Source organism: Cricetulus griseus, chromosome 3 (assembly GCF_003668045.3).
Source record: "Cricetulus griseus strain 17A/GY chromosome 3, alternate assembly CriGri-PICRH-1.0, whole genome shotgun sequence".
Taxonomy (NCBI): Eukaryota; Metazoa; Chordata; class Mammalia; order Rodentia; family Cricetidae; genus Cricetulus; species Cricetulus griseus.
The window spans coordinates 210,885,171-210,897,689 of record NC_048596.1 but is presented as its reverse complement, the minus strand read 5'-3'; the positions used below and the strand labels follow the sequence as shown (position 1 = coordinate 210,897,689).

Below are 12,519 nucleotides of genomic sequence, written 5' to 3'. Positions count from 1 at the left end.
CCATGCCCCCTACTAACCCCCAATCCACCCCCCAACCACACCCCATGGGGGACCATCAAAGTCCACCAAAGTCTGTCACAATGTTTGGGGGAGGGCCTAGGCCCTCTTTCGTGTATCTGGGCTGCAATAGTATCCATCCATAGGGAATGGGCTCCCAAAGCCCATTTGTGCACTAGGAATAAACACGGTTCCACTGTTAGAAGTCCCATAGGCTGCCCAGGGAATTTAGGAGACTCTGATCTACCTCAATTTATAATAAAATTTGGCAATCAAGAAGAGTTTATTGCTTTGTAAATTATGAAACCTGTCAGTGAGAGCTCTCCTCTTTTAGCAGATGTAACTTGCAAATGACCCAGGCCTGCTGACAAAGCCTATTGTGAAAATGGTTAGTAGTGGATGTTCATTCACAACTCCATGAAGGAAGAATGGAGGAGCACATGAGAAATAGGAAAAGCCTACTGACGTATAAATGATAACCATTACTATACCAGTGAGAAATAACAAAAAGCAAAAGAGAAGGAAGACCCAGCACCATCCCATTTCAAGGTTTCATTAAATGTACCTCAGTAAAGAACACGTGAGTGGATTTCTGTTGATATAAGTAACATAAGACAACTGCTTTCTGATTGGATTTAAATCCCACTTCACTATTTGAATTTGAGTTGAGGCAGCTTTAAGTGTGAGGTATAGATATTATGAATAATACTCCTCTCGTACAGTTTTCTACAATGTACGTACAGTAACATCATGCTTTTTAATGTCTACATTAGAATAAAAATACTGTTCCATGTGTTATTGAACACTTTCTAGTAGGTGCCATGTAAGGGCTTTAAAGGGGATGGGAAAGCAGCTAGAGCTTTGGTCTTGCATGACTGCCTAGCACTGGGACCCTGCCAGATGTGTAGGTCACCTGGGTTGAGAAGACTACAAAGGTCAGAAAACACAACCAGGCCCTCAGTGAAGCCAGAAAAGCTGGGCTCCTGCCACATTATCTCATTTCCCCTTCACCCCTTGTTCACAAGCCCTCACTTACCTGTTGTCATTATCTCTGTCGTTTACAATGCATTTTTCCTTACCTAAGAGATTCTGCACTTGACTTACTTTCCCCAAACACACTGCAGTGTGGAACACATTATCAGGATCGTATAACAGCAGATCATACTTCTCTGGAGGCTTACACCTACATGCCAGGCAATTCCTCCATTGAAACCTCTGGTTCCCAGGGCCATCACAGAATCCCAGTGGTGTTATGGATTTTTTCTCAGAGGTGAAAACCTTCTTTATACTGAAGAAGAGAGACATCACTATTTCCCTGCCCTCACTGTTTTTTACTTCCTCCCCAGTTCAGTGTTAACCTATGACAGTAACCAACTCTCATCACTATGTCCCAAACAAGAAATCTGGGGTGGGAGATGTAATCCACAGATACTGCAGGCTGATGTAACAGTTGTTACCTAGCAACACTGGAAAGCTTAAGCACTTGCACGTTGTCTCAGACAGCAGTGCCAGCTCAAGGAGGGATAACTAACAAACAACAACAGAACATTGAAAGTGCCATAGAGAAACTTAAAACTGTAGAAGTTTATAAAATAAATGCACTTACAAAAGAAATCTAAACAAAGCTGACCTATAATGAGGGACCGTGCCTCTCTCACACAGTAGAGGCTATCAAATGAAAAACCTAGTGCCAAGTATGTGCTATCTTTTGTAAAATCTTTGGTCAGTGTGGTCCTAAAGATCCTCCCCCAAAATGCAAGGTATTGCTCTTGATCACCCTTCAGAACTTGATGTTAAGACTCTGCTGTGGAGCTTTAGGAAGTCCCTGGAACTGACCAGATTCACTATGCCCCTCCCTTCGAAATATGGGTAAGCAGTAAAGACTGCTGAAAGACACTCTCAGAATATCTGAACTGCCTAGAAGAGGCTCAAACCAATAGAGATGCCTATAAAACTCTCTCCAACTTGTCCAACTGTTTGCAAGCTGTGCGTTGTGCTCTAGGTTCCAAGCTTTTGTGAGCTATCATTCATGTTGGGGTGGGCTTTTGGTGATGTGTCTGTCTTTGAGTCATTTCAGCTATTGTAGTAACCCCTCACCCACATTCCTATAAGTAACTACAATAAAACTCATTGATCCACCTTACTTTAGTCTGTCATCAGTTCCCTATCAGGGGTGAGTAAACAGTTGTTTGCATCTCTCCAGGAATAGTTTCACACACAAATATTCAATCTTCTTATAGAAAAAGGAGCAAACTAGCAATCACAAATGAAAACCTTAGACATAAACCACACACACACACACACACACACACACACACACACACACACACACACACACACACACACAGACTCTGCTGTGGAGAACTCAGCATCTGTGGGACATAGGACATGGAGAAGTCAAGGTGCAGTTCTACCTGAAACCTTCCTCCCTACTGTCCAGCTCTCACAGTGCTGGAAGGTCCTGTGCATGCTGCTGAGAGAATAAAAGTCATCAACAATGATTTGCAGCATTGAACCCTGAGGGCTATAGTAGTAACTGACTGGGCATTATAGACCCATGATGAAACAGTAGCACAACTACTAAGGAAGTAATCAACTACTTTCTGATTGGGTTGGAAGCCCACGGCACAAGATGGAACTCATGCCTGGTACCAGTTACTGGTTCAAAAAAAAATCTGTGGCTGGATATGTACTAGGTCCTAGAGGAGAACCCAAGACTACTATTCTGCTAAGTAGATAAAACATTAAACCACCCCCTAAGTGTTCATCTTTATATCCATAGATCAGTGTATTTCTCAATTCTCATCAGAGAAACTTCTTTTTACAGTAGATGGTGATTAATACAGAGACCCACAAGTATTCAACTGGAGCTGTAAACTGGGTTTCTGTATCACACCCCCTCACCAAGATAGTAAGATCCAGAAGCAGCAGGCATCCAAAGTGAAACAACATTTGCTGGGCATGACAGGGCTGTAGTCGGAAATGCTATCCATGCCCATTTGGGGGCTGGCACAGGTGATGCTGTCCACGCCCACTTGGGGGCTGGCACAGGTGACACTGACCATGAACACTTGGGTGTGGTCAGAGTGATGTAGCAAGGCTTTAAATATGAGAGTCACGTGCATGCATCTTTCTGTTCCCTCTCATGACTGGTGGTACAGGACTGGCTCCGTCGTGTGAGTACTTCCTAATAAACAATCTGTTTTTCAAACTAGTTCTGACTCTATTACCATCCGAATTAATTGCAATCCACACAAGGCTTCTATTACATGAACTCAAAACATCTGTAGAACAAGATTTATGCAAGATCAAGCCTCATGAAGTGTCACCCCTAACTGAGAACCTGCTGGCAATTTGATGTCTGCTGGTGAAGGGAGAATCAATTTTCTTCAGGGACGTAGCCCTGATAGGCTACCCATGACCCACTAGATTGGATAATTCCCTACTGTAATTTGGAAGCACGTGTAAACACTTACTTCAGCTTGGAGAAATAAACAGATCACATTGAGTGTGTCTTTTACAAAAGAAAAGAGAAAAAAATCCAACAAGCATCTCTTAATTAGGCTCCTGTAAATTAAGCTGCATTTTAGACATTTCCTAAATATATCAAAATCTTCAGAAATTTGCTGTGGGTGAATAAAATCCATCTGCCTGGCTAGTGTCCAGAAATGGTGTTATGTCAGAAAAAGCACTAGGTCTGTCAATCCAGTTCTTTCAGGATAGTCAGGCAAGAGAAGAGAAGCCCCCAGATGCCTCTTCTGTGTAATATTTGCAATTAGGTAAAAGTAAGTAATTAAGAATAAAACCCTTTGTAAATTTTCATGACTAGAGTATGTGCTTAGAAATTGCTATTAACTCCAGCTATGATAACAGGTCTAATCCACAGCATACTATCAGTCTCAACTCTAGGGCTTTGGTGGTATGATTCTTCTGTGTTTTAAGTATTTTTATCTTTCTAACCTGGTTCCTCGTTCTGAGGACTGTATCTGGTAGAGTATAAGTCTCCAATTCATTAATTGTGGTCTTCATTATTTTTATATATTCTAGTGAAACAGTCAGATGTGATTCACCACATCTTGCTCTAATCTATCCAGATATATGTAATTGTTATTTCCAGTTTGGTGACTCTGTCCATTCATTTGTCAGTATGTATTATGCTCAATTATTCAGTTCACTAGTCCTCTCATCAGTTTATCAGAATGTAAAAATAGCATATAACATATGAGTCAAGTCTTATTTATAGAACTTGGAACTGTTTGCCTTTTACAAAGATAGCTGAAATCTATGTAACCACTTTCTTCTTTCCCATCTTATGGTAATGTCTTCCTTGTTTCCAAATGATTTGTTAATGAATTTGTTTTTGTTATATTGGTGACACATATATTTGCTCACATTACTGACTGTGAAAATGATTCTAATTCCACTAATGAGCCAGAGCAGAACACTCCTCAGCCCTGGAATTTAGGTTCAGCTATATATTTTTAAAATAGATGTATGGGCTCTCTGCTGCTTCTCTCTGTCAGCAGCATCTTCTTGTGCAGTGTTGGCATCGATCCTATGACATGATGGTGAAGGTTGCAGTGAGTGTATTTGAGTATATTGGTCACCAGGACTATCTTCAACTCTGACATTGTTGCCATCGATGACCCCTTCATTGGCCTTAACTATGCATATGATTCTACCCACAGCAAGTTCCATAGCACAGTCAAGGCTGAGAATGGGAAACTTGTCATGAATGGGAAAGTCATCTCCATCTTCTGGGAATGAGATCCCACTGACATCAAGTGGAATGGTGCTGGGGCTGAGTATGTTGTGGAGTCTACTAGTGTTTTCACCACTGTGGGTAAGTCTGAGGCCCACGCGAAGGGCGGAACCAAGCGAGCCATCATGTCTATTCTTTCTGCTGATGTCCCATGCTTGTGATGGGCATGGGCCAGGAGAAATATGAAAACTCACTATTGTCAGCAGCACTTTCTGCACCACCAATTGCTTAGCACCCCCTTGCCAGTGTCATCTATGACACCTTTGGCATCACGGAGGGACTCATAACCGTGATCTATCCCATCACTACCACCCAGAAGACTGTGGGTGACCCCTCTGGGAAGTGTGTCTGCAGCATGTTGACTTAGAGTCTTCTCTGCATATATCTGTAATTTCAAGTCTTATGAAGACAAAAGGAGGTAACAAATTATGTCACAGCACACTGTTAGTTATTTAAAAAGTGTTCCTGGGAACTTCCTAGTTCTTAAATATTCCACTTGAATAAATCATGCTGGACGTCTCTGGTTTCAATTTTCTATATAACTACTACTTGCATCTCAGATCCCTGCCTTCTTTCCCATTCTTGAAAAACAAGACACTGGAGTCATAAAAACAAATACCTTTCAAGCTGGTCAGCTGTTTCAAATGCCCCACCTTGAATTAGTATTATATAGTCTTCCCCAGAATGCCCTGTCAACATAATATGGGGTAGTTGTTTGCATGTGTTTTCTGCAAGGTTGTTCTCATTACATATCTTGTCACTATACAGGAACTCCATTTCTTCCAGTTTGAACTCCATCTCTACCAGTTTTTCTAAAAGGGAGCTGTCTTTGTCTAAGAACTCACGAACTCCAAAGATGTTTTCTATACATCTGGTGGCCTTGGTGTGCATATGAATTTCCTCTTCGGGGGTCTTGAAAACTGTTAGTTGTTGATCTTTCTTGAAAATTCACTTTCTATCGTTCTTCTGGCCTCCCTTTGACCATAACAACTGCTGTTTCCAGGGAACACTAAAAATGCCAGGTGTGCACTTTCAGTTGCTCAAAACTTATTTGCCATGCTTTTATGAAGCTTTGAAAACAGCTCCAATTAGTTTCTCAAATAATTTTGTCACAAGAATCATGTGTTTTATTGAGATAGTATGTGGTTGCATTAAAAAAATGCTGCTGCCCCATTCATGTTCTTGCTGGTAGGGCTGCTTAGTCCTGAACTATTGAGTTTCTTCACAGCCCAGGATAAAGCACCCTATGTTGCCGGCTACCAAAACAACAGGGATCTTTTGGTTTCTGCTTCATTTTTCAGACTTTGGTTAGGCTTCAAGGACTGACCATTCAAGACTCAAGCATCTCTGAGTTCGTGTCAAATAGGAGTAGGTTTTAAAGCTTTTTATGTCAAGACAAACTATTTCAGATGTAAGAGGATAATATGAACTAGGATAAAGAAAAATAAAATACAAAATATCATCCGTACCAGTAGCTTATGCCACGTAAGTTATAAAACTGAAAAATTCTTTGAGCAACTAAAAGGGCACTTCTCTTGGAAGCACCCTTTAAGGTGTGAGTTGAATTTTATTTGTGATAAGATTTATGAACATCTGTGTTGTGTTGGTTTTTAATTTGGACCTGTCTTTAAACATCTATGATTCCATTTTGTTATATGTTAAAGGAAGGCATCTCAATAATCAGAACTGTGCAAAGATTTCCAAAGAGAAATACAGAAATCAAATTCAAACAGATTCTAAGTAGAGAGTGCTGCATATTCTTCATTCAGTTGTGGAGAATGAAAAATTCTTTCCTGAAGGTTTCCCTGGTGTTTCTCTGAGGGGCCTTGCAACCATTTCAACAGATACAGAACTGACTCTTCATTTTGTTGCAGCTGTGAAATCTGTCAAAACAAAAATACTCTATGTTCTTTGCCCTGGATCTTCCAGTGGTAAATCCTCAGAAGTTGTTTTCCTGTGGAGCTGGATCAGCTCAAGTCCTCTGGCCCCCCTACACAAACTCCCAGTGTTCTCTTTGACATCTTGAATAGCTGCTGGCTCCATCACAGAAATGTGTTATGTATCTGGAGATTATGAGATGTGTAGGAATACATTCCTGGTCTCGAAGTAACGAGCCAGGGAGGCTTGAGGCAGCATCAGTTTCTAGTTCCCCTGAGAGGGTTCAGGAGACAGGACTTCTGAAGTACACAAAATCCCTCCACTGGGAAGAGAGGAGAGCCTGAGATTTGCCCTTCAGAGGGATGTTTCCAATGACCAACATTCTCCTTCAAACACCTTTGCCTGTAACTGTCTGGCAGTGAATTGCTTAAATGACAGCTTCCAGAGAAATGACGCCTGCAGACTGGGCAGCCACAACTCGTCCTGAAAAACCAAATATGGCTCTAAGCTCAATGCTCTTGGGAGAGAGTAATCAAAGATAAGTGGAATTAAAAAAAGAGGGTGAGTCATCTCAGGGTTTGAAAATCAAAGTAATATTCTATTAACCTGACATGTATGAGTTTATTTTGGAGAACTTTTGGCATCTTGGGGGGACATTTTCCTCTGAATGTTGGTTCACATTTGTTTCAGATTTCTTCTTTGTCTTCCAAACGTAGAAAACACAGTCACAAATGCCATCCTGTATGGGTCACTCATGTGGTCCCTTATGAGAGCAGCTGCATGATAGGCAATGTTTTGCAGTGATTCTTGGGCACTTTGGCCCAGATGATGACCCACGTCTTCTGTAGAGAGTGTCAGTGGCTTCCTGGAGGCTGGGGATAGTAAACATGTTCTATGTGGCTTCCCTAAAAGAGGAAACTGGAATTCCTGCTTAATGGCTGTATTGACATGGCTAGTATTAGTTCTCCCAGCGACTCCATGAGATTCTTGAGACTCTTTCAGACCACTGGACCTGTCATTCCTTTCATAAACAAAATCTTCAGAATGGGGGATTTTTTTTTCAGATTTTTTTATTTGAATTAGAAACAAGATTGTTTTACATGACAATCCCAATTCCCTTCTCCCTCCCGTCCTCCCCTACCCACCCCCCACTAAAACCCTACCTTTCACATATCCTTTCTTCTATTCTTCCCCTGACTCAATGGGGGATTTTTTTTTTTATGGTCATTTTTTTTTTTTTTGCAATGATTTCCCTTAAATTCACAGCTTCAGTGGCATCTCCACAAAGACGTCCTGAATCTTGAGGTTGCCTACTTAATGGATCAATGTGAGTGGAATAGATGTTTTCTCAGAGGTTATCCAACTGAATGTCAAATGGTTTACTGATGGGATCAGCTTGATTGACAGCAATCTCATCTTTGTTATCACATTAAATTACCTGAAAGAAAATAATGGGGTGAAAATCCCAGCTTTAACTTTTAAAATCTTCCTCTTAGAATGATTTTCTAAACTAATAGTAGTGATTATAATCTAATGCAGCAGGATACAGAACTATTAATATAGGTGATTGTGCTAATTCAGGACTAATAAAACATGGTTCTTCACCTGTTTTTCCTTAGAATCTATCACAATGATTTGCAAATTTTGGAGACTTTTAAAATATAGACTACTTTGTAACTCTCTGTGTTCTTTCCTCTACTGGGAAAATTATGATTACAGTTGCAAGGGAAAGAAAGCATTGTGTAGAGACATCCGTATGCAATAGTTCAGACAGAAGTTCTCCTCAGATGTTTTTCCTGAGAGACGATATGTAGAGATGAGTCAGTGTCTTAGAGACAAAAACTGATAATATAGAAACAATTATTTCCCTAGATCATGTATGCCCTGGGAAGCAAAGCTTATTTCAGGAGAGGAAGAGAGAGAAATATAGACACATAACTTGGAGGACAGTTATATGAATCAAACCTTCTTGAACATGATCATTAATTGTGAACTTAAGATAATGGCAATGAAGGACAGAGAGCATCTAAATAACAGAGGGCAAGTCATGGGAATTATTTATGTAAGTCCCAAGTTTATGAATCACTATGAAACACATCACTTCTGTATCATTTTATTGATCCTTCTTTCAAATAATGTGGAACCAGAAAGGACACTCAAGCCTCCTCTTTCCAATCTAATAGTGACTTATAATTCGGTGGAGATTTATTCAGTGCACATATGTTTATGGCAATTGTAAGATTAAAAGTGGCCACACATTCTTTAAGACCTCTTTGATTAATAGGGGTGTCTAACTCATCTCTCCCTGGATCCAGGGTTTCAAACAACATCATTCTTCAAGTTTTACTTAACCTCAAGATCTCACCTCTCCAGTAATGTCATCATGAATTTCCTTGAATGACTTCACTATCAGATTGTAAAGTTCAGTTTTCACACAGACCACCTTATTAAGAGAGATCAGGGAGGCACCAAGGGATCTGTAAGCTAACACATGCCTAGTGATGGAGATGGTGATGATGCCATCATGTTGGTAGTCCTGAGACTGAATTTGGAATACCCAAATACTAGTGAAGAGGCTCAGGTTTTGATCAGCTTAGAATACCACTTTGATGTGTATGGCGAAAGTCAGTGGGGGAGGGAAAATGAATAAGAACAAAGTGCAAAATAATTCATATATACATACATATACATTCATATATATATATACATATATATGTATATGAAAATGCTACAGTGAAATCTATTTTATGCCAACCTAAAAAACTTATCAAAAAATACAAAGACTTCCCCTTCCATGGAGATGTATGATCTCACAGAACTTGCTCACAGTGGAAATAGTCTCTTGACTTCTGTATTTTTTTTCTATCTTTTTGGCAAGTTCATTTGTAGCCAGTCACATAGCATATTGCTCATTTTGGTGAGCCAGATGGGGCACTGTTAAAGGAGTTGTTGTTAAGCACAAGACAGATGACCATAGTTCTACAACTCAGACAAACTCCTTCTCTTACTTGATTTGTTTCTAGAAATCAAACCTAAAGACACAACAAAGCTGGGCAGTGGTGGCCCATGCCTTTAATCCCAGCACTTGGGAGGCAGAGGCAGGTGGATCTCTGAGTTCGAGATCAACCTGGTCTACAAGAGTTAGTTCCAGGACAGACAACATACAAAGCTACACAGAGAAACCCTGTCTTGAATAACCAAAATAAAATAAAATAAAGATACAACGGGGCTGGAGAGATGGCTCAGAGGTTAAGAACACTGGCTATTCTTCCAGAGGTCCTGAGTTCAATTCCCAGAAACCACATGGTGGCTCACAACCATCTGTAATGAGATATGGTGCCCTCTTCTGGCCTGTAGACATATCTGGAGGCATAATGATGTATACGTAATAAATAAATAAATCTTTAAAATAAATAAAGACACAACACAGTGTGTGCAAGAGACAAACAAAAGCCTCTAAGAATACTGGTATAAGACAGCTCCCATGATAGAATAAGTGAAAACATGGAGCAGGATATAGAAACATTAGACCTGTCTGGTCTACTACAAAATACTACACTTGTCCTAGATATCTCCCCTTTGCCTAAGAGTTTTCTTTAGGAATCCAATCTCCAGGATTTATCTGTCTGGAAGTAAACAGGAGGTCTTTCTTTTCCTCCTCTCCCAAGATACCTCCCTTGTGAGATAAGGATGGGGCATGGCTGCCCGTGGAAGCCCTGTCCCTTTGCTCTTGCCTCCTCCTGCCCTTGAGCTGAATTGCACAAGGTGAGATGTAAATAGGAAGAGGCATCTAGCTCCCCCTCCCTGCTGGCTGAGGACTCCATCTTCCTCCTCCTCTGTATTCAGCATTCTCAATCAGCCAACAACGTCCCTTGCTCAAACTGAAAAGAAAAAAGTAAACAGGAAATAGTCTGGAGCCCACAGAGTAGCAATGGGAATTAGGGGTGGGATGAAAATAGAAGGTCTCCTGATAACTGGCGTCCCTGCCACATAGTTCAGGTCAAGATACCTGTCCAAGAGGACAGCACAGGCACTGCCTTGGATCACGTGGTGACACCATTATTAGGAGCAAATGGATAAATCCCAAAGTGGTCTGCCTGAAACGTGTACATGTGAGCAACACTGAATAGATTCAAGGTGCAGCGTTTGCCCACAAGGTACTGTGGACACAGCAGAACTTTCCAGTTTCCAGGCATTAGACCCAGTCTCCCTGTATTGACTCATACAGAGAAACGCTAAGTGTCTTAGTATAGGCTGTCCAATGAGAATAAGGAACTTGCTGTCTTTGTACAATTTAATCTGAAGCAATAGGATGACTGAGACACTGAAGAATTAGTTGCAGATCAATAAACACATTAAGAGACCTTGTGACTGCCAGAGATACTAGTAAACAAAGAAGACCCTAAAAGAGACAAACTTTGTCCCCTGGAGAAGGGGAAAGGGTCACCATCCCCTGAGCAAATTGAGAGCATGGGAAGAGGGGGAGGAAGCTACGAGTGTGAGAAGGGAAGAAAAGAAGGATGCAGAGGTCATGAGGAAGCAGAAATTTTGAGTCAGGTGTAGATTAGAAGAAAGACATATGACAGGTAGGATTTTAGTTGGGGGGTGGTAGAGGAGGAAGGGAGGGAGAAGGGAACTGGGATCGTCATGTAATTCAATCTTGTTTATAATTCAAATATATAAATTGAAGGGAGCAGCTCCCCTTTCGGCAGTCATAGCGGCCGAACACGTGCTTGCCATAACCTTGCCTTGGTCACTTAGAGGTCAGACGCCTGCCTCGTGACAAGGAACCAATCAGAAGTTAGCTGGTGGCGCTATGCTTTACGACCCTGGGTGTACTTTACGGACAAGCGCACAGCAATGACACAGAGCATAGCAACCACCCTGGGAGCCTATGGGCCATAACAATCAACAATCAACACAGGGCAAGCCCTCCAAGCCTGGAGGGTACACCAATAGTGAGCCTGTGCGTACCCCAAGACACTCCCCTTACACTGCCCTATAAGATCTTGTTTCCTGTGGCTTCTCATAGTCTTTTTTGAGCCATCCGCCATGGCGGGTGGGTGAAAGACCCGAGCTAACATGGGGTTAGCTCGTTAAATTACAATAAAGCCTCATGCAGTTTGCAGCAAGCTCTCGAATCCGCCTGGTGATTGGGGTGACTGAGGTCGTGGCCTGGGACCCCAGACACCTGAGTTTTCCGTGGGTCTAACAAATAAATAAGTAAATAAGTAAATAAATAAAGAGACCTTGTGAAAAAACATGAGAAAAATAATTCAAAGATGTTGAAGAGCTTCATGAAGTTTTGTTACTTTAACCCTGGAGGTTTGTGATCTGTGCTGAGCAGGGAGGGCCTCCAGCCTGAAATTTTCTACTACCTGTCACAGCCTCATGATAGCTAAATGGTTCAGGACTGTGCCGCCACAGGGCTTAGCTACATATGTCAAAGGATGACATCACTGGAAAATTCAGGTAATGTTTCATTTTGCAGGAGCATGATAATTTTTTTCAACTTAGGAAATAAACCTCCTTTTTTTCTTGAACATATTAAGGGGTGAAGGCCTTCAGAACCTTTTGGATCCTATCTTTATTTACATAAGAACTTATCATGTTTCTGCAAAATGATACACTGCCTGAATTCTCCAGTGATGACTGGTGAGAACTACATTCATTTATAACACGTTTCACAATTTCACATTCATTCACTTTTGGTTTGCTGTGGTCCAATTTTATGCCTCTGAAATATGTAGACTCTTATCCTGCTTCTTCTTAAAAACTACAGAAAAGTGAAGGAAAGATGAAAACTAAACAATGATACCATTAATTCCTTGCTCTTGAATGATATAATTTCAGTGCAACGCTGTCCTGGGGACCTTAGATTT

At 41.1% G+C, this 12,519-nt stretch overlaps 1 protein-coding gene across 1 annotated transcript in view; it reads right to left on the bottom strand.

Annotated features, from left to right (window-relative positions):
• Positions 1 to 7,794: 7,794 nt before the first annotated feature.
• LOC103160317 (ankyrin repeat domain-containing protein 26) overlaps positions 7,795 to 12,519 on the bottom strand; it is a 66,026-nt gene continuing 61,301 nt past the window's right edge. The window contains exon 25 of the mRNA XM_035441708.1: positions 7,795 to 8,075. Coding sequence (XP_035297599.1) covers positions 8,062 to 8,075 — 14 coding nt within the window. The 3' untranslated portion in view covers positions 7,795 to 8,061. The remainder of the gene's footprint in view (positions 8,076 to 12,519) is intronic.